Here is a 21,837-nt window from a genome sequence, read left to right on the forward strand (position 1 = left end):
GCTGATCTTCTGGTTTCTCATTCACATGGAGTTTAGCCAATGGGGCCACTGTAGATGGTATTTGGTGTTAATATGTACTAACTCTGTGAGTGTAGATTAGTCAAAATATCAGACAAATATTCAAGCCAGACATGGTCGTCAAAAAAGATCATTGTGTGATTACAATAGTGGATCTTTACCTGGATAGAGTTCTCACGTCTGTTGCTGGGGCTGCCACCGGGGTTGTCACGAGCAACGGCAGTCAGAGTGTAATGGTCCTTTGTCTCTCTGTCCAGAGGAGAGAGGATGTAGATCTCTCCCTGACACAGAGGAGACGGGTAATTAGGAAGGAAGTACAACTACTGAGGGGAGTGGTGGTTAGATTGTTTGTGAGTGTGTACTTGACAGATATGGAGCAATGGGGTTAAATTATTTAGATCGTATTTTATCACATTCAAATGCTTTGTTTAAACTTTCATTTCCAAGTTGGATTCCTTTCGGTGTCGACACCCAGCTCTGCTTGGAGAAAAAATATAAAATGACGCCTGAATGCAGATCACTTCTTACCTTTCAGTAAATCATCAAAAAATAAATTTCTGTGGACTTTGCTCACATGTGGACACTCTACTTTAAAAGGTTATGAACTTCTTTGTTTTGGCCTTTTTGGCAAGATTTCAAGCAATGGATTTGCAAACTCCATAAATATCCTGAAAGAAACATTCTTCATAATGAATAATGAGATTGTTATAAATTCAGATCTAGTTAGAAATGATCATGAGTAAAGTAAAAGAAACAAAGAGCATAGTTACTTTAGAACTCACTGTATTGATGTGTTAACTTACAGTAGATGGTTTGATGGCAAACTTGCCCTCTCCGTCTACCAGGCTGTACTCAATGACAGCAAAGAGGCCAGAATCAGCGTCTGTAGCACTGACACGAACTATTGTGGTGCCCAGGTTCACGTTTTCAAACACAGGCTCCTACAAACACAGATAAACACACACTTTGGCTCAGAGACACAGGCTCAGACACACAATGAAATAATGTCAACATGTTTTGTGAGGTCACTGTGACTTTGACCACCAAAATCGTTTGTACCAAATTAGAAAGGATTCTGCAGTGTTCCTGAGACGTTGTGATCACAAAGCAACACATGTGTTTTGTTAAATTACTGTGAACTTCACCTTTGAGCTCCAAATTTCTAATCAGTTCATCCTTCCCTCCGACTTTAACTTTGTACCAATTTGAATAAATTCCCTCGAGGTGTTCTTGTGATGACTTGTTCAAAGAATGGGACAGACGGACAGACAACTCGAAAACATAATGTTCCTGGCCACTGGCTGTTGCCAGCTTGGGTGCATAAAAACGACTTTAGAAAGAATATTTAGCTAGAAGTTAATCGATAACAGTAAGTCCATATAACACAAAAATATATGTGGTGCTCTCATAATACATTTTAAATGTCTCACACAGGTCAAACTTTGTCAAACACAGGTACAGTTAATTACATTAAAACACTGTCACTCTGTCTTCAGTGTTATTACACCAACACAAAAAATTACAATTTTCTAAATTAAAGTTGCTCTACATTTCTGCTCATTTGCTCAACAATTTGTTCAGTACCTGATATGAAGGTTGTAGAAAGACAGGGTTGTTGTCATTGACGTCCACGATGCGAAGATAAACTGGAAGCTCAGCTATTCTAGGAGGAGTTCCGTGGTCCCGGGCCCTGATTGTGAAATTCAGCCACTGTACCTGCTCGAAATCCACCGTCTGATTGGCCACAATCTTACCTGAAAGATTATTAACACAGTGAGAGTTCAGTCAAACAACTCATGTTTGAAATGTTCAGCAGAAGAACCTAGTTAGAGTTTGACACCTAAGCTTCCACTTCATTATTCTAAAATATGATTACATTGATATAATGGGGAGTGAGCATTACTTTTAACCCGTCTGTCAGAGCCTATAGGTGGATGCTGGGGTGGTGGGGAGGGTGAATCGCCGGACAGGGGTACTGACACAGGGCAGCAGACCTCCACATGAGGAGGGGGTGTAGGACAGAGAATTGCCTGAACTACCTAATAAGTGTTGCTCCATTTATGGTTTTGATTCACCTGTACAGTTTTAATGCTCTAGATCAGCATTGCAATAAGAAAATAATAACACTATACATTACTTGTCTGAAAAATGTATAATTTATATTAAATAAAACTAAACGTATCTTTGGTTATTTCGACAGTTTGCTGAGCAATCCGCAGCCTTCAGCAGCTTGTTGCTAAGGGTCATACCAACGGAGGGGTCATACCAACAGAGGGGTCCTCCAGTCTAACGTATCCCCCTCGGGGCAAGTGGAGCAGCTGGTAGATGACCTGGCCGTTGGGACCTTTATCGGGGTCCACAGCTGACACTGACAGCAGTGTTGTGCCCGGCTGGGCTCCTTCTAAAATCTTCTCTGTGAAGTTGGAAACGCCAAAAGGCCGGAAACGAGGAGCGTTGTCATTTACATCCAACACGTTGATGGTTAGCCTCGCTGAGAAGAGAGAGGATCGTGTTGAAAGAGAGAAGAGTGAAAATAACTTAATACATATAAAATTGAAGAGTTTGGGAATGAACTCACCGTTAGGAACGCTCCCTGACTTGTCGATGACATCACTTGCATTGTCATGTACAGACACAATGATCTCAAATGTAGCTACCTGCTCTCTGTTTATCGGGTTGCGTACAAACACTGCCCCTGAAAGTTTAAACAAATGACCATTTCACATAATTATTGTACCAAAAATAAGACCAAGTTTATTCAATGTATTAACAGGCTTTCCAAACCAAGATATTACAGGTCGGTAAGCTCCATGACTCACCAGTGTGTAAATCTATGCCAAACGATTCCTGCAGGCCCTCTACTGGGTTGTTCCCATCATCCTTTGCCTCCACTGAGATGATGTAATACTCCAGCCGGGGATGCAGATCTTGGTCCTCAGCGGTCAGCGTGGCCACCACCACGCCAGGTGGTGTGGACTCATTGACGCTTATCATGGTCAAGGGCTCTTTAAAGCGGGGCCGTGAGTCGTTTACATCATCCAAGATGACTGTCAGGGTGGCTGTGCCCGACATAGGGGGTGTGCCACGATCTGTTGCCATGACAACAAGGCGGTAGGAACCACGCTCCTCTCTGTCAAGGGTGTTGTTGCCGACCAAGACAGCGCCGGAGAGCGGGTCTACCACAAAACGGTCCTGAGCACCACTTTCCAAGCGATACATGAGCCAGCCATTAGAGCCGGAGTCAGCGTCAGTGGCGGACAGCTGAGTCACCACCACACCTGAACAGAGTAATGAGTGAGACGCAAACACACATGCACAAACATGCTTGTATTATTGTGACATGTAAAACCTTTAATCCTGACCCTAATCTAAGTGCAGATAATCAGAGGATGTGACTTTAAAGGTGAATTCCCTATATTTGTCTGTCAGTAACTAAAACCTGGTAGATTATATATAATATTCCTATGTAATATTGTGTCATATTCCTCCCAGCACACTCCTACACACAGATCATTTGGGCACAATCCACGCACCAGTGGGGCTGTTCTCAGGGAGTCGAACACTGAAACTGGATGGACTGAAGACAGGAGGGTTGTCGTTCTGATCCAGGATAGTAACTGTCAGAGGGACGCTGCTGTTCAAACCTCCTATGTCCTCAGCAACCAGAAACAGCTCGACACGAGGCTCCTGAAAGGCCTCGCGGTCCAACTTGGCCCCCTGACGCACAAGAATCACCCCTGGAGGCAGATAAAGAGACATTACCAGCTGCCCTGCATTGTTCCTCTGTGTGTGCTTCTTGAGGAGTCATAATGTTACCAGTGTTGACATCCACAGTGAAGAGGTCCACTCTTGCTCCCAGCAGGCGATACTTCACTACAGCGTTAGGTCCGATGTCTTTATCCTGAGCCAGCACGGGCCCATTCAGCACTGTTACTGTACTGTCTACAGGATGGGCAGAGACAAAGAGGGGACAGGAGAAGTAGGGTTTGATTTCTTTCTTTTTTTTAAGTCACTTGGCACCTGTTGATGTGTCTCCTACCAGTTTGATAACTGATAAACACAGAGGTTATGACTCATATTCTGGATGCAGGTCATCTTAATGCATCTTCTTACAAGTTCTTGTCAACAATACAAAAACCGTCTCTCTTCTCCACATTCAGAGTAAAAAAAACACTAAAATGAGCCATATGCAAACAAAGTCAGGAAGTGGAACAGACAGTGGTTTTTCAGCTCAGTGCTCTGTGCATTAGGTGAAAGACACACAAACTTGGTTGGTACCTGCTTCAGAGTTCTCAGTGATTTCAGCCCTGTAACTGGTCCTGGTGAATATGGGCCTGTTGTCATTCTCATCCAGAATGGTGATCACTAACAGGTCTGAATCCTGGTGGAGTGGGAAAAAAAGTGGGATAAAGAAATTGTGGTAGGAATGGATAAGGGGGCATAGCACAAAGGCAAGAATGTAAGTGAGGAAGAAAGAAAAACATGTTTATCAGACCACAAACAGTTCAACACAGTGGAGGAAAGCTGTTAGCTAACAGTTTCTCACCTTTTGCCGCAGAGGAAGCATTTCAAACATGACACATTACAGCTTTTAGAAAACAACTTCACTACCATGTTGTTGTTGATTCTCATTCTGTCCTTTCAAGTAAATTGTGTGTGTTGGAATATTGTTAGTATAATATGGAACATATTGCCAGAAACCACAATATTGCTTAAAGATAGGACAGGTTAGAACAGAAATGTCCAACATTTTCTTTTTACAGTTTTTTGAAATTAGATTCTGCACTGGAAAATCAGCAGAAAATCCTTCACATGTTATGAGTAATGTGTATTTATCGACTTTATCAAATTCACTTTGTGATCAAAGATTTTGCAGGAATTGTTACATCTTGAGCCTAAAAATTCAAGATGCCACTGGCAGTGGTTTCTGATTGTTTCCGTGGAATTTATGACTTTAAATGCTTGTGTGAAACGTGTGAACAGAAGAGTGGGTTTACCCTGCGAGCGATGCGGGGGTTCTCCGGGTTGTCTTTGACAGTGATGGTGAGTTGATACTCAGCCACTCGCTCTCTGTCAAGCGGTCTGTTCACTTGCACCACACCTGTCTGAGAGACACAGAGAGGAGGAACCTAATCGTGTGTGTGCTTAGAGTTCAATTATTCATATAACGATATACTTCATCCAGAATTAACTGCAGGTACAACCTTGTAACACTACAGCAACTCATCTTTTCACCCTCCCTTCTCTTAAGAACATGCAGTATTTGTACACACTGATATATTTATGCTTTAAATCCAAAAATGTGTACAATGCCAAAAGCTGCTGAACTGTAAATGTATCTGTATCAAGGGTGTACAAGTGTGAAATGCTGACTTTAGATGAGATGGAGCTGAAGCACTTATCCCATCACAAGCTTTCATTTTGCAGGTTTCACTTATTCCACCACCTGCTCCACCTTCACCTCTTCAGCAAGTTGCATTTTTCTGCCTTTCTGCTTAAACCACATCCATTTCTCTCACTGTGTCATTGATGTAGAAGGCTCCATCCCAGTTGCCAGCGGTGATGTTATAAGTGAGCAGTGCATTGAGCCCACTGTCCGCATCACGTGCTTGGACTCTGGCCACAGAGGTGTGTATGGAGGCGCCCTCGCTCACACTGGTGTTGTAAGGCAGGTTCAGGAGAACTGGGTCGTTGTCGTTGATGTCACGGACCTGGACCCCCACCACCACCTGGAGAAACCAGTCAGAAGTAACATTAGTGGTTCATGCTCAGTTATGGCAAGTTCCATGCCTCATTAACATGGCCTGTTTTTAATAAGTGTGGGAAAAATATAACTTGTGGCAAACACAACACATCATGTTGAGCTCCAAGGCTCTTTTTCAAGATGGACTGTAGGTTTAACTACCATCTGAAGATTGTGGATCTGGTAGAGCAGTATCGTTTGTGAAAGTGGTATTACTTATTAGTTTGTTGTAAATCAAACTGTTCAGAATGCAGTTATTTTACAAATTACAGCACAGGAGTAAAGTAAAGCCAACTGTTAAAGATGATATAAGACCCACCGAGCTGTTGCGAGACGGGGTGCCCAGATCTCGGGCTGTGACAGTGATGTTGAAGAAGGCCGTGGTCTCTCTGTCCAGCTCCACATCCTTCCTCACCCGCAGCTCGCCTTCCACTGGAGAGACCATGAACTCATCTGACAGAGAGAAAGAGATAGAGAGGCTCAGAGGTACAGGATTTAATAATATATCACTATCCACACAGAAAAACAGTGCGGTACTAACTCTGGTGGTCTCCACCGGTGATGCTGTACTCCACTTTGCCATTGAGTCCAGAGTCCTCATCACTGGCTCTGAGTGTCCAGACCCGAGGTCCTGGCTGGCCCTCAGTGACCTCGAAGGGTCCCTCATAGGCTCTTGGGAAAGTGGGTGTCACATCGTTCACATCTAGGACATTGACGAGCACCTAAAAGGGGAGGAAGTTTGTTTTTTAACACATTCATCCAGACAGAGGTGAAGTATTGATTTATCAATTAAATTATTATTTTAAGTTGTTAGACAATTTCCTTTTTCAGTGACAAGCACTGGATTCTTGTGATAAGTTTAAACCACATATATTTGCACTTTGCATTATTACTGTTGTGCTAGATGTCAAACGAAGAGCAGGGTTAAGACTCTGGTCCGCTGCTGTGACAACCAGTGCGTAGTGTCCATTGCTGATCTCGAAGTCCAGCTCCTTCACAGCAGTGATTCTCCCCTAAACACACACATCACACACAGAAGATTAACATGTTGTTTAATGATGTGAGTAACGCCACAGTGTGCTGGCGTCCATGTCGTACCGTGATGCTGTTGATATGAAAGGTCTGGATCAGGTTGCCATGAGCGATCGCATATCGCAAGGTGCCGTTCAGACCCTCATCTGGGTCGATGGCTGTTACTGTGGCAATGGTGGCACCCACTGTGTCAGGTCCCTCACTCAGAACAGTGACATACTCTTCCTCAGGAAACTCTGGGGCGTTATCGTTCTCATCAACAATGTGGACATTGATGGTAGTTGAGGTCTGCGACACAAACAGACACAGAAACTTACTAGTCATAGTTGACTGTGTTGAACTGTACAGCAACATCTTTGCAAGCTCTGATTGTCATTTCATCAACAAGACAAACATTAAGTAAAGATGCATAAATACATGAGTGCATCCTAAAGGAAACCACTTTGTCAGACCACTGACAGATTCTCATACATGAGCAGAAGTTAAAGTATTATAAAGAAATAACTAATGCAACATATGTTAATCAACTGTAACCATTTGAATTTGGATAATAAACACACAAAGCCAAACAGTGAAGGACAGTGACTTTGCACATGAACCACATTTATATTGGTCTGGAACGAGTTTTCTCAATTCTGTTTTAGCTTGAAAAAAATCGATTTGTTAACAGGAAGTGTTGGTAAGATATAGACATTAACCATCGGAATAAAAGGATATATCAGGCTGCATTATGGGAAGATTCAAGATTCAAAATATTTGTCAAACCATTTATAACACAAAGGAGTGAAAAATGTTTGCAGAGAAGCTCCATTATTAAAAGGTAGTTAAGTGAGTAAATAAAGAAGCAATGAATGCAGAAACTAGTAATAACATAAATACAGTAATAATAAAAGAATAGAACAGGACTGAAACAAGAATACTTAAAGGAGCATTTGTGGAGATGTATATCCAATGACTTCTTTTTGTGACTCATACTGGGGAAGGATAAAAAAAAAGTCAACCGAAGTTCCTGACTAAACTTTAAACTAAACTAATATTTCTAATGAATACAGATTGCGAGGTCCTGGGGGTGTGGTCAGTCTGAGGGGGAGGAGCAGACTCACTACGAGTTTGTTCCTTTTGCATCCGCGCCGCAAAGTTCAGAGATAAGAATCAACCAACTGTCTGCTAAACGCTGAGTATCCGCTTTGTTTCTGCGTGAAGGGAGAACAGGTTTGAACACAGCTCTGGTTCTCTGTTGCTGCCCTCAAAGACGCGATGGAAGCCGGGTTACTGTGTCGCTCAGCACTGAGGAGGATGAGGCTCATGCTGTGGCTCTGCTCCGCTCTGTTTTCAATGGCTGCAGGTAAGACCGCTCACATCCACACATCCACCACCTGAGGTTTCATCACCGACACACAACACGGTTCTGTTTAGCGACACACTCTGATGGGAAACAGTTTGATTTGGTCAAAGTTGAGCGAAGTGGTTCTGTAGTAGGTTTGTGTTGATAAAAACCAAAGTCCACAGAGGCTGTAATAGAGAGGGTCATTTGTTGAATGCTTTATCAAGTTTCTATGACAGGGCCAATATAACACGTAACTTTGTTACCCTGTGATAAACACCCATGTGATATTAACAGACCTCAGGCAATATCTTTGGTATTCCATGGTCTTAACTAGTTAAGTATATATAGTTTTTATGGTTTTCAGAAACAGCTGCACGTCTGTCCTTGTCTCAGTAGAAACAAGTTGTAGGGAACAGTTTCATGTGTCTCCAGACTTTGATTTGTTGCTGTTGTTGTTTGGAGAGGGAACATCTGGTGGGAGGCTGTATTAAAGCCCCTCCCTGGGGGATAGAGCTAAATGCTCCTTAAACCCACCCTGTATAACATAACCCGAAACTGCAGCGGGGCCCTTAGTGTTTTTATAGTGGCACGTCTGAAATTGACGAGGAAATGACTGGCTTTAAACTTTTTCAAAAAGTCTCACCAGAAATGGTGGTAAGGAAGCCCTTGTGTGCAGGAAGAGTTGGATGACTCAACTAACCCATCTACACATTTCCTGGGTCTTTTTCAATTAATTTTCGAGTGTTAACATTGGAGCTGTGATGAAGTGCAGGCATTTTTTCAAGGCATGGTTTGAGAGCTTGTAGGCATCTGACTTTGGAGGAGAGAGTAGAAGCAGCTGTTGCCTCCAGGGCGCAGCGGGCGCACTTCAAACACTGAAACCTTGCAGAGGTTATCAGTTTTCGACTTTTGGATTTGGTCTGTTTAGATGAGCTCACATGATAAATCTGTCGAAAAGCAAAAGTGATGTCGACTGAACTTTCAGGTTGACTCAAATCCAACTGAAATTCTCAACATGTTTATGTCACAAATATATATATATATATATATATATATATATATATATATATATATATAAGAGATATACTCAACAACTTAAATTAAGTCAAATTTGTTGGCCGGGTTTAAAGACTTTGATTTAGTCCCACAAAACTGCACAGCTCCAATAAAAAAGCTCTTAAAGTCTTACGTGTCCCTTCAGCCCAGTGAACTCGTCTTTGTTTAGAGGTTTCCTTCCTTTCAACCTCTGATAAAAACAGCTGTTTGTGCCACCACCAATAATGAGTTCCTCCCCCCCTAAACATGCCTGATAAACACAGCAATAATCAGTGCTGCTTTTCCGCTCAGTCCAGATAAGCATGGAAGACAATGCCACACAGTCAGAACTGGTCAATGAACACCACAGGATGTGAAGCCTCCATCTCTGGGTCGACTACTTTCTCCTCCTGTTGTGACTGAGCTGGTGTCCTGCATTGATCCCTCCTGTCCTAAACGAATAAATCATTAGTAGGATCCAGCAATTAAAAATGGCTTCCTGGGTCAGTCTCATCGACAAGCACAGGCCTGTATGTTGACGTGCAGCAGCTGTGTGGGAACATGTTGCATGAGCAATACGTAGACAATGGAGGAGGGGGTGCTCCCTTCTTCTCTCCTTTTTGAGGTTATAACCTTTTTAAAGGTCTGACAATCAGTTGAAGATGAACATTTCCTATCTGATGTTTAAAATGCAACAGAAATGATGAGTTAAAAAAAGTCCAGTGGCCTTCATACTTGAAGTGACCATTTGTCTTCCACACGAGGCTCAAGGATACAGCATTGACCACCACTGATAAAGCCACGACTCAGCTTCCAGTCACATCAATAACATAATGTGCTTTCGTTTGTAAATCTCTAAAACAGTTAACTATAACAGAAACAGTTCAGCAATGCATCTGTAACGTGTAAAGCAGAAATGACCCAGGGAAAGAGGGGAAACAATTGAACTAGTGGATGTTTGAGTCATTTTGTAAAAATTATGTCATAATCACAGTTTCAACAGTACAAAAATACCCATTTACACATTCTAAACAAGAGAAATGAACATGAAATGAAGAACCTCTGTTGTAATTGTGTTGTAAATGTGCTTACGAAGCTGCAATGACACAACCCGTTAGTCACAGAGCTAACTTTATAAAGACAGTTTAGAGGAAGATGATGGTTTCTCTCGTGACATCGTGACAAATGTACTTATTGTAAGTCACTTTGGAAAATAGCGTCTGCTAACTGCCCTAAATGTAAATGTAGATTAAGTGGAAGATTCCTGGATTAAATACATGAATTGAATAGTTTGCACATATTGCTTCAGTAATTAATAAAAGATGATGAGATCCATGAACGTGATTACCTACATCACTGTACCACTTCCTTTATTAGCAGGAAGTGTCTGAAATTCCACAATTAACACATCCTATTGATGAAAAGATGCCTGAAGCATTAGTACGTTAGGAGCTTCAACTGAAACTCTCCACTTTCTGTTTGTGTGTGTGTTGATGGGCTAATCTGGGATCCTCCTGCTGGTTTCATCAACACCCTGTAATGGGTTCATCATTACCATTACAGCGGGTGTGAAAAGGGTGGGGTCTGAGGTGTGTGTGTTTGGCAACGCAGCACTTTTACAAACACAGGTAGAGACTTTGTGCAAGTGAAAGGATACCAGATTTACCAGTAGGGTATGTTTAGTAATCTGTTCTGTTAGCATCTTTGTAATACAGAAGGATAAAAAAACTTAAATACTCAGATATTCTAAGAAGCTGGGGCAGAAATGAAGACATGAATAGTAACAGACAAAATATATGTTGCATGTCTGAATGGGAAAAAGAAAGTTGGCTGTCATAAGCAAACAGGTGGCATCCAGGGTTAAAACAAAGAGGGCCTGTTTCTTGGCCCTCGGGGGCTATCAGGATCCTGAGAACAGAAATCAGAGGAGGAAACTTAGATCTATAATCGAGCCAAAACACGAATGTCTGGTGTGCATACAGTATGAAGGAAACCCTGTCTGTGCCAGAGAGAGCAGAGTGTGCTCTGTTTGTACCTGTGGTTGCAGCCACATCAAGCTCAGATAGTGCAGACACTGTAGTAACAACAGCCAATTGGCACCAAAGACAAATGCAAAAAAGAAATCTAACTCATTGTCTCTAACACTCCTTTAGCCAGGTCTGGTCATGTCAGTACGTTATCTGATATACATCTGATGTGTATAATATTGTCCCAGCCCAGCAGTCAATCATTGGCTCTGATAGGTTAATGTATATTTGGGTGAGGGTGAGTAAAACCAGAGTAACTTGGGAATAGTTTACAGAAAGAAGGGCAAGGAGGAAGGTAGGGTGGGTGTGAAACAGGAGAGGAGAAGGACTTCCCCTGCCATTGTCCCACACCACAGAGACAGGAACAGCCACAGGGGCAACGGTTTCACTTTAATCACCCTCCCTGCTCTTCCTATTGCTTTTCCGAACACACAATGGGTCAGTGCAGAGTTCAGCTGCCCACACAGGAACATGGCACGTATACATTGCACTCTGTGTGTAACATGCATGCACAGGATGCACAAATTAATTCTTTGTATTAAAAAAGCACAGCTTATGAAAAAGTAAAGGTCACTGGCTGGTCAAATCAGTGCATGTGTTTTACCTTTGACAGTAGATGGGAAACACATCCAGTGGCATTGCTACTAACCTCGGAAATAAGGGGTGCACCCTACTTGAATTGTTTAGAAGCTGTGCAGCAACAGCAGCTGCAGAGCCCTTCTGAGAATAGTAAGGAGCCACACAGGAGGAGCAGACTGAGTTGTGTTCGCGCGTTGGGACGAGTCAGGAAGGAAGTCCACTCCTTAAATCCTGGCACTGACCAGTTACCCTCACCAAACACACGCATGCACTGTAAAATCTTTGATCAATGCAATACACTGTTGCATGTATAGTTCTCTTTTAATGCAGTACACTGAGACACAAGCTTCCTGTCTTTGCATTGCAAAGCAATAATGGATGCAAAAAGACACAGCAAACCTTAACAAAGAATGACAACAATCTAAGTGGAGTAAAAGTTGTTCTGTTAGTTTACATGCTGGTTATATGGGAGTCATATTTAAGTGTGTTAATGCTGTACCGTTGCTGCATAGTGAAGATGCATTGAATAGATGAGTTTGCAATATTATTATGTTTTTTTTTTGTGAGGCTGAGATTGTAGCTTCAGGCTGCTTGACAATATGTTCATTTTGTTGTGTTACTGCAGTGAAATAATCATTCAGAGCAAACATTAAAGAGTGTATCACCCATGTGTTCCACTCCTGCAGTAGAGTGAGAACAGGATGTGGTTAAAAACATTTGCGTGAAGACAAGAACAAGGTTTTTGCAAAATGTAAAGAAACATCTTGCAGCTTCCTTTTCAGTTCCAAGAATGTACATTAAGTTATGTGATCAGTGTCAGTAAACAGTCCTTTGAGAAAGAAAGCCACAGTCGGAGTAATGATACCACACAGCCAAAGTGGTGAAGAAAGCTATTTAACAGAACATAGTCAGATTTCTACACTACTTTAACATAAGATCCTTTATGCATCAGCGTTTGACTCTCTTGCTTTAGCTGTCCAAGAGGATCTTGAGATTTAACTCCCACGGGAGGTTATTTATACGTACAAAATAAAGAACAGGAAAGATACAGCTGTCTCAATGTGTTTAAAAACCAGGAAGCATGTAGTGTGCAGAAATAGAGCTTGAAAAATATTGTACTGTTGTTAACATTGGTACTGTGGTTATTTATGTGATGACTGGTGGTGCCAGGATGGAACTTAATCCTACTCAATTTTAGCTGCAAATCATAATGAAAAGAACTGTAATTTAATCTGCATTTTGCATGGTTGTATATATGACATTATGTTATACGACCTAATTGTTAACCAACATTCAACGAAATTTAAAGAAAGCTGAGATTTTGATGATGCACCTTCAGTAATAATTTCCACTGTAAACAAATCTCAGCTATGTCTGAAGGAAACTGGCAGACTTTAACCTGAGCCACAGCCACATCCCTCATCATTTCTAACCTGAAGCTTTATGGATACAGATTGGTGGAGCTGGTCTGAAGTTACGTTTATAGTAGCTGAGAAGGAAGGACTGACTGAAAGATCTAACTTGAGACACAAAAGTTTCGATAAACTATGTATGTGTTAACATTATTCTTCCATCTTTGCCTTCTTTCTCCAGCCAATGAGGATTCATCCCATGGCCACTCCACAATGATTGTTTCTGCCCCCCACCTCTACTACTACTGTCCCGAGGGTGCAACTGCCAAACTGGTGTGTGCCCAGAGAGGTGCTGCCTTGCACACCACTGATGTCTTGAAGCGCAGCTGGCTTTTCACGCCCCATATTGATAAGCACTGCTCAGGAAGGGAGGGCCCACGCCACATTATCTACAATGGTCATCCCCATGGCAACCACAGCTTACCGGCAGGGTTGCACTTTGGATTTTCGGAGAAGAATTTCTGGGCGGTTCTGCAGAACGTGACCCACGCTGACCAGGGCCGCTACTGCTGCATGCTCCTAGACTTCCAGGTGTCAAATAAACATGCCTCCCTGCTGCAGAAACCCCACAGTCACATTATCCTCCATGTTACACCAAGTAAGTAAATGTTTAACTGTGAATATGAAGCCAGAATTTGATTAACTAACAGGGGAAGAAATTAACTTAAATAAAGCACATCTCTTGCAAGTAGGACAAGATCAGTATGTTTGTTCCCCTCAATCTATGTGATGTGGAATCACTCACTGTGGTCAACAACTTTGTGCCTGAATGTCATATTCTATGAGCAGACATTGTTGTGTTAGACAAGCTATTTACTGTGATATACTCAGTGAGAGAGGTAATGCATTTATTCTTTTTCCAGGGAGAAATGGATCTCAAGATTGCACTGTCTGGGATCCCACACCATCTGGAGGTATATCACCTTATTCAAGGCTTCATGGCCAATTGATGGCTGGCCAGTTATTTAATTTATTTAACTCTCAGTCTCTCTGCTGCTTCCCCAGGCTCTGTGCCAGTGGCCTTGGCCATAGCAGCCTGCATCTTGGCTCTGCTCTCTCTGCCTCTTATTCTGGTGCTTGTGTACAAACAGAGGGAGAACGCCCAGTCGAGCAGACGTATGTATGCACAAACAAGCACACACACACTCACATGCACACATTTCCATAAGTCTCTCACACTTGGTCCCTCATAGTGTTTGGCCTGACTCATATTTCCTGTCACCGAGGTGGATAAGTGCATTTCACACAGTAGGAATCACATCCAGCTTGTATCTGTAGTGTTCCGCTCTGTTTCAATTCACTCACAATGGCCCATTTCCCGTTTCCTCTTTCCCAGGTGCACAGGAGCTGGTGAGGATGGACAGGTGAGTTTTCCCACACTCTGCCAGGCAGCTGATCTCATACACCAGCTTCACAGCTGTGCTATGGAATAATAACACTGTTTACATGGATTTTCTGCTTTCATTATCCAGTGGTCGATCGTTTCTTTCACAATAGGTAGTTTCTGCCAAACAACTTGATTACACTTTAAGTTTTTAAAGCTCTGCTCGGAATCGTAGACATAAGTAAAGTTGTCAATAACAAACATTTACGACAACAGGCGCATTTTACGGCCACAACAACGGATTGTCCAGTTCGGTGTTCTGTGTACTAATTCGAGCTTCACTGAACAGCTCTTTGTGCAGTAGCTTCTTCAGGGTTCTGTGGACTGAGTCCTCCACTTACTACGGCTCAATTACTGCCAGACAATTTTACTATTTCAGGAGGAAAACTGCAATTGGGGCGTATATTTTGGGAAATCTTTTGAAATACTTTACGCTCACTATATACATTTTCTGCATGCATTAAATAAACAGCAAACCTTATTCAGAGTCCATTACAGAGCCACAGAGATCAAGTTTTAAAGCCACGCTAACTGGTAGAATACAAAAGCAACACAAAAAAATCTAAAAATGTTGAGCAACACATCAGTGTTGTAATCGTTTGTTGGGTAATTTTGGTAATTTCGTACTCATCTGTATGCTTCCCTTTCTTGTGTGTGTGCGTGTGTTTGTTCAGCGAGGCCCATGGCCATGAGAACCCAGTGTTCCTCGCGGGATCACCACAGATTAAGACCCGCACCGTCTCTCAGATCATGGCCCGACAGTCCTCTGAGACAGGACGCCACCTGTTGTCTGAGCCAGGAACCCCTCTCTCTCCTCCTGCACATGGGGACGTGTTCTTCCCAATAGAGGGTAGGAAACACAAAACTATACATCATGACGACACAACGGCATGTTACATTAAAGGGAACACAATGTTCAGGCCAAGACAAAGAAATTGATACCAGGGACATATGATAGGATAGGAAACAATAGTCTACAGATGAAAAACACTAAATCATTCTGCACAGGCTGGGACATACAGGTATCTAACCCATCTGTTTTGTTCAGCTTTGACCCGTTGGCCTCTCTCAAACCTAAATCTGACCTGCACCATAAAGAGAGCTGAGTATGAGTTAGCTCACTCTCAGGGGAGATCAAGTACAAACTTGATTTTTCTAGTTTTTCTAACAATGCTCACTTCATTGTTTTTGTAGAAATATACGAATTTACGTCAGCAACACATTTCCTTCCCTTCCCATTAATGTTACCATGTGTCATGTAACTATATTACATAAGCACATAGTTCTGAACAAACCTATGTCAAAATCAGTTTAGTAAAAGACTGATGCAATCACAGAGGCCTTGCTTGCTCTTTCTGAAACATCCTGCATTGGTGAGATGTTGGCAGAAAGACACACACTGTCGTGCATAATAGCACGCCCTCAGTGAAAACAGCTGGGCTGAGAAGACGTGACTAAGAAAATGTTCTGCGTAAGGACTTTAATTTCTCCCACACAAACGAAACCACCTCATTTTGCTGTCACCATCTGAATACTTCTCTTCTCCTCCCTTGCAAGTCCTTCTCCACCCATCAGCACTCTCATTTAACACTAATGGCCCCTTTGACCGTTCTCTCAGACCCAACTTGAAATAATATTGAAGCATTAGTTACGGTGAAGGGGTTCAATCCTGAGTGTTTTTCTACCGATTCCCGGGGCACCTGGGCAGACATTCCAGGCATACTGAAGTGGATTGCCCCGTTTTTCTGGGAACACAGTCAAAGGACAGAAGCAGGCTTACTAAAAATCCACTCTGAACCATCTCAAATGCATCAATATGACCTTGAACAGTTTACTGAGCAAACATGGACAAGTCTCAGAAACACTGATTGAAGCTTGTCCATTGACAATATACTTTATGGGACAACTGACAAACTATTACTATATTTACACATATAGGATTGTGGTAAAGGTCTTAAAAAGTTCTGCTTACAGTAGATGATAAAATCTTCAGTTACCTGATGGCATCTCAGGTAAAATGTTGCCTTTGCTCTGAAGCGAGCCCGAAACATTGATAACATCATTAAAACATGTTTCACAAGTTCCCTGCCAAAGGTAATTTCTTACACTGCTCTACAAATGTTATGCAGAATACAGAGCCATGTGAGGTTTCATGTTACATGGATAAAAGCCATACTTCAGCTTTTCTCTTCAACTTTTTTGTTCCACTGACCTTAAGCAGAGCGGAATTTAACCAGCAGCAGTTCCCTGTTATCCTAAATGTGTCGCAACTTAGACTTAAGACCGCCCTGTTCTGCTTTTTAATGGGTTTCCAGCCAAACACATTTTATTCTGTGAAATCTGTCCATCTTTGCATGCCTTTGTACTATTTAAGCAGTAGGAGGTTTGGAAAAAATAATGCTGCCATTTGTATTTTGTGAACATCTGTCTGCATTTTGGGCAGGAAGTGAAATTTTAAATGCACAAACTCACTCCTATATATTGAGGTTTCCATGTCAGCACAGGACATGAAAAGTGCATTTTGTGCAAGTTGATATATGTCCTGTTATTATTTCTTTGCTCTGACTGACCTGCACGTCTCTCTGTTCCAGACACCATCCCTGAGTCTCCAGACTTCCTGCAGATTTAAAGTGGGGGTGAGACCTCAATCACTGCTCTGACTGCTGACCTGGAAACAGTCCTCCAACTCTCTTCCTCTTCTCTCTGCCTTCAGAGCATCGTAGCCCTTGTAAGCTGTCTCACAAAAACCTCTGCTGGGAGCGTCATCTGTATATTGTCTGGACCGCAGGAGGGAATAGCTTATTTCCACCTGTAACAACAGCTGGAGGCCAAAAGCAAACTTTTGCTTGTGAACACTTGTATTGTGGCGGGGGCTGGCTTTGTGTGTTACGTTCCATCTAAACACCGTCAAACAGCCTCAGTCTGGCGAGGCCCACTGCTTGAGATGAACCCAGAGTGCTACGGGTGAGGGTCCTGCGATATGCAGAGGTGGCATGTTGTTTGGTGCAGTTCAAACTTATATGTGTAATTTGGAGGTTCCTTGTCAAATATTAGAACATACTGACTAGGACCCCCTGATCATGTGTACACGTCTCACTTCAGAGCTAATTTAATAAGAAATCTCAAACCAGACTGGAACTACAAGACAACATGCTTTAACTGGAGGTCTGGCTGTCACATCTCATCACTGTTCTCTGTAACAAAGTGCTGTAATAGTGTCAAACTGATGGAGGCGCAATCATCAGAGAAGTCCAGAAATTCTTATGCAAACCGACATGTGTTGTTTTATGGCATTACACTGTTCCACTCCCACACATGGCCTCAGCTTCTTTCCCCCTCCCTCTGTGCTACCTCTCCTTCCTTCCTGTTCTCTCAGAAACACAGCACTTCATAGTAGCCTTAGATATATTCATTAGGTGCTAAACATTTCTGTGAGTACAGTATTTAGGAAAAAGTTGATTCTTGCTGATAATTGTTAATGAATGTTAGTCACGCTTGTGTACCTTTTGATGAAGAAAAAAAGTTTATTGCTGTTTAATAATTTTGTAATTTTTTTAATTTCTTTTGGGATGTGCATATGAATCTTCATTCTTATTTTTTGTGTGCAATGACACTTTTCAAACTAAATATTGTTTAGCAAGTCTGAGAAGAAATGTTCTTGAAATGAAAACCAAACTTTCATTATATATATATATATATGTATATATATTAAAGTCAATAAAAGAAGTCTGATTGATTGTGTGAAACCACTGGTGGTGTTTTCATGTCGAGGTAAAATGTGTGCAGGTATCGAAACGGAAGTCATCTTCTATTGATGTGTTGCAGGTATATAGGACAGGATATTATGTATGTTATTTATTTGATCTTTTGATAAGTAGTGCATTTGTATGTGTGTTTCATACTGTAAAAAGCTTGTATTAGAGATAATAATACTGCGAAAGCATATATCTCTATATTGCATTTAAATTGTCCTGGTTTTAGCTTGGAAATAAAGTGAAGCTCTTAAACCTTAAACCTTGCATTGAGTTTATAAAATCACCGGTCCTTTCCACTGGCAGGTCTCCAAAACTATCACTACACAAGGACGTTGTGCACTTGCTGCCAAGGGAACCATTAGAGTTGGAACAAGGTTGTTCCACTTGCGTGCCTATAAGATGGTGCACACCAGAGGGAGACTGGCATTGAGCAGAGAAAATGATAAACCAATCTTAGTATCTTATTTTATGAGAGGAGACAGAGGGCTGGATGGGAGGAGGGGGTGCCAGGTGCCGTCTGTGTCCTCTCGCCAGTGCTCTTTTGCAGTCTTACATTTACAGAAAAAGCAGCAAAATACACCTTCCTCTTTTGGAAAAACTGCATGTCTCTTGGCTTTCCTGTTTACAGATGAAGGCGTTTCCTGTTTCCTTCACAGCTCAACAGTTACATACTGTAGATGAACCATCTGTTTGAATCATGTGACTATTACACAGCTGATTTGTACGTATATTTAATTAAAGCAGGTGGATAAAGAGGCAGTAGCCAGATGAACACAAGGTTTGGTTGTTTGTAGTACAGTGACTGACCAGAAGAGGGTTCTGTTTAAGATGTGGTGCTAAATCACCCAAATGACCCCTGTGTCAAATTCAAGTCAGCATGACCAGATCTGATTAGATTATGTATACGCTTTAGTAGAGGTGACTGCACCATGGGTTTAAAAATAAATTATTTTTCATCATTATACCAAGCGCTGGCGTAAAATAAGATTTTAGACCATGCTGGATGAGATATATTTTACAGCACATTATCAGTTTATCTGATGTTGAGACAGATTTAGTTTACAATATCCTACCGACAGAGGTGGCGTCCCATCATCTTCCACAGTGACAGTCAGTCGGTATTCTTGCTGGCGCTCTCGGTCAGGAGGGGCCGGCCTTGTCACCATCTCTCCTGTCACCCGGTCCATGCGGAAGGTCAGGTCCTGGTTACCAGCAGTAATGTAGTAAAACAACATGGCGTTGGGGCCAATGTCTCGGTCAGTGGCCATCACACGGAGGACTGACGTACCTCCTCCAACATTCTGCAATTCACATTGTAAAAAACCCAGAGAGAACAAATAAAAACCTGCGACTGATATTCAAATGTTATGGTGCAAACTGAAAATCATCACATGTGCCAGCATTTATCACCTTGTCCAGCTTTGATTTATTAACTACATATTAACAAAACTACAGGAAGATGCAAATTCAGCAAATTCATTCAAGTCAAATGACATAAATTAAATGCTCTGTGTGGTGTGAAGTCCTTCCCTACCTCACTTATGCTGACGTTGTAGCCCCTCTGGCTTTCAATGACAGGAGCATTGTCATTGACATCCAGGATGTTAATGGTGAGGGAGTGGTCTGTGTGTCTGGGAGGTGAGCCATTGTCACTTGCACGTATCTGCAACAACATACAAATGCATCGGTGTACTCGTACGTAGGTCTAAACATGTCTGAAGACACAGGGCTTACAAAGATGCTAAAGTGAGATCAGCTGAATGCATGTTTTTTAGTGGCGCTCTTGGTATTATTTATCAGCTTAATACATAAAAATAATAAATTATTTTAAAATCACATGACTATGATGTCATACAAATCAATATGTGGGACTTGTAATTAGTTAAAGGATTTGTGCTGACATGAGAAATCGAGATGTGGATTTGTGAGAGCTATATTGCCACATACAGAATATTCAGTATGTTGTTTAAGATGTCATAACTACGTGTGGATTGCTGACTGACCTTCAGTAAGTAACGGTCCACTGACTCTCTGTCCAGAGGAGCATTGACATAAACCTCCCCGTAAGTGTGGTTCACTGTCTTGATTTTAAACACATCCTCCATGTTGCCTGCCACCAAAGTGAAATTGACCTGAGAGGGAAAAGAGAGTAATGAGTCAGAATGAGTCAACGACAATCATGTTTTCTTTCTTTTCTGATGGAAAGAATACATCACCCTCAATGCACAAGCTTAGGTTCAGCCAAAAGCTTTCATTATAAAGTTACCTGTAATGTCCAAGTTTTAAAGTTGGATTTCAGCCTGCAGCTTCGAAATATTAAATAAATAGCAGCCCAAGCTAAAGAATCAATGGGCACAACCGAGACACCCACGGAGCATCAAAAACAAGAACAAATTAATTTATGAATAAGAAAGAAAATTAAGAAAACATAAGCAAGAGACAGGAGGGGAGGGGATGAGTTAGAGATGAAAAAAAAGCACAAAAAGGCTTAAGAAAAATGTTCTGCAGGAACTTAAGTGGATCATGACACTGACATGTCACAATTACATTTAGCCAATGTGAAACTGAGGCAAGCTTCATTTGACTTCAGTGAATTATAATAATAATCACACAATATGAAAAGACACACAGACCAAAATGTGAAACTTAACTTCTAAATGCCATATTATTAAATATATACATATATTATATCATTGTTCATTTGCCTCACATTATTAACAAAAACTGATAAACTATAGGTACTGTGTTGATGTTTCATGCTGCAAGTAATTTTTTTCGATTTTTTCATCTGTACTCTCACCAGTCCATTCAGTCCAGCATCTTTGTCCCTTCCGAGCACGACTGCCACTCTCTTTCCCATGGGTGTGTTTTCTAGGATGTCCACTGAAGTATCAGAAGTGATGTCCAACACTGGGCTGTTGTCATTCTCGTCCAGAATGGTGATTGAAACCTTTTAATAAAAGTTGATATCAAAGGTGGGCTCTGCCACACATCACTGAAATGATACTTACCTTAATACTGAGATTAATCAAACCAAGACAACAAATCTAAAGATAAAAGATTAGCACTAAACACACATACAGCAAATAAACACGTCATGTTGTACTTTATAAAAAGAACGCAAAGTCTTACCTTCTGCAGTCCCAGTGAGAGATGCAATGAATAAAAGAGGAATGCCATTAGGCTTTCTACAACAGAATAGATACAGCAGATACTGTTATGCATTCAAAACTGAACAAAAAACAGAAATGGAGCTTCTAATCAGAATTCACAATGAATCAACATACCACAGTGGAGTCCTTTTTAGGCCCTCCATCATCAGCTACAACAGTCAATGTATACATATCCCCCTTCTCTCTGTCCAGCAGACCTGTCACTGTGATACGGCCCTGAAACACCAAACACAGCAGCATATCTAGATGGAAATCTTCCTAATGTGACAGAAAGTGAGCGAGGATGGACAGACTATGAAGTTTCATAGAAATCAACAAAAAAAAATCCTCATTTCCCATCTGTCAGAGAAAG

The 21,837-nt window shown here is 41.7% G+C and overlaps 2 protein-coding genes across 5 annotated transcripts in view; one reads left to right on the top strand and one right to left on the bottom strand.

Moving 5' to 3' along the window:
* Positions 1 to 21,837, bottom strand: part of cdh23 (cadherin-related 23) — a 153,789-nt gene that overhangs the window by 8,337 nt on the left and 123,615 nt on the right. For 2 of the 4 annotated variants that reach the window (XM_069539105.1, XM_069539104.1), the window contains exons 2-22: positions 21,600 to 21,701; positions 21,445 to 21,500; positions 21,113 to 21,262; positions 20,316 to 20,444; positions 19,847 to 19,975; positions 19,386 to 19,613; positions 6,860 to 7,081; positions 6,655 to 6,774; positions 6,303 to 6,483; positions 6,081 to 6,214; positions 5,538 to 5,747; positions 5,016 to 5,123; positions 4,297 to 4,399; positions 3,835 to 3,960; positions 3,552 to 3,755; positions 2,838 to 3,296; positions 2,597 to 2,713; positions 2,285 to 2,509; positions 1,603 to 1,772; positions 822 to 959; positions 180 to 299 (exon numbers count right to left, since the gene is read on the bottom strand). In XM_069539105.1, the coding sequence (XP_069395206.1) occupies positions 180 to 299; positions 822 to 959; positions 1,603 to 1,772; positions 2,285 to 2,509; positions 2,597 to 2,713; positions 2,838 to 3,296; positions 3,552 to 3,755; positions 3,835 to 3,960; positions 4,297 to 4,399; positions 5,016 to 5,123; positions 5,538 to 5,747; positions 6,081 to 6,214; positions 6,303 to 6,483; positions 6,655 to 6,774; positions 6,860 to 7,081; positions 19,386 to 19,613; positions 19,847 to 19,975; positions 20,316 to 20,444; positions 21,113 to 21,262; positions 21,445 to 21,492 (3,321 nt within the window). In that variant the 5' untranslated portion in view covers positions 21,493 to 21,500; positions 21,600 to 21,701. Of the gene's footprint in view, positions 1 to 179; positions 300 to 821; positions 960 to 1,602; positions 1,773 to 2,284; positions 2,510 to 2,596; positions 2,714 to 2,837; positions 3,297 to 3,551; positions 3,756 to 3,834; positions 3,961 to 4,296; positions 4,400 to 5,015; positions 5,124 to 5,537; positions 5,748 to 6,080; positions 6,215 to 6,302; positions 6,484 to 6,654; positions 6,775 to 6,859; positions 7,082 to 19,385; positions 19,614 to 19,846; positions 19,976 to 20,315; positions 20,445 to 21,112; positions 21,263 to 21,444; positions 21,501 to 21,599; positions 21,702 to 21,837 lie in introns of those variants that run through there. The other 2 variants (XM_069539107.1, XM_069539106.1) reach the window with 2 other exon arrangements.
* On the top strand, positions 7,862 to 18,571 carry vsir (V-set immunoregulatory receptor). The gene is made up of 7 exons (XM_020092255.2): positions 7,862 to 8,138; positions 13,355 to 13,771; positions 14,037 to 14,087; positions 14,179 to 14,289; positions 14,510 to 14,537; positions 15,232 to 15,407; positions 17,149 to 18,571. The coding sequence occupies exons 1-7, from the start codon at positions 8,051 to 8,053 to the stop codon at positions 17,184 to 17,186; spliced, it is 909 nt and encodes a 302-aa protein (XP_019947814.1). The 5' UTR covers positions 7,862 to 8,050; the 3' UTR covers positions 17,187 to 18,571.

This window comes from Paralichthys olivaceus, chromosome 14, assembly GCF_024713975.1.
Source record: "Paralichthys olivaceus isolate ysfri-2021 chromosome 14, ASM2471397v2, whole genome shotgun sequence".
NCBI lineage: Eukaryota > Metazoa > Chordata > Actinopteri > Pleuronectiformes > Paralichthyidae > Paralichthys > Paralichthys olivaceus.

Excerpts from the sequence above, each read along its gene's own strand:
- vsir (XM_020092255.2), top strand. The coding sequence starts at position 8,051 with ATGGAAGCCGGGTTACTGTGTCGCTCAGCACTGAGGAGGATGAGGCTC. Across the intron at positions 13,772-14,036 it reads TATCCTCCATGTTACACCAA|GGAGAAATGGATCTCAAGAT; the intron begins GTAAGTAAATGT and ends TTCTTTTTCCAG. Across the intron at positions 15,408-17,148 it reads CGTGTTCTTCCCAATAGAGG|ACACCATCCCTGAGTCTCCA; the intron begins GTAGGAAACACA and ends TCTCTGTTCCAG.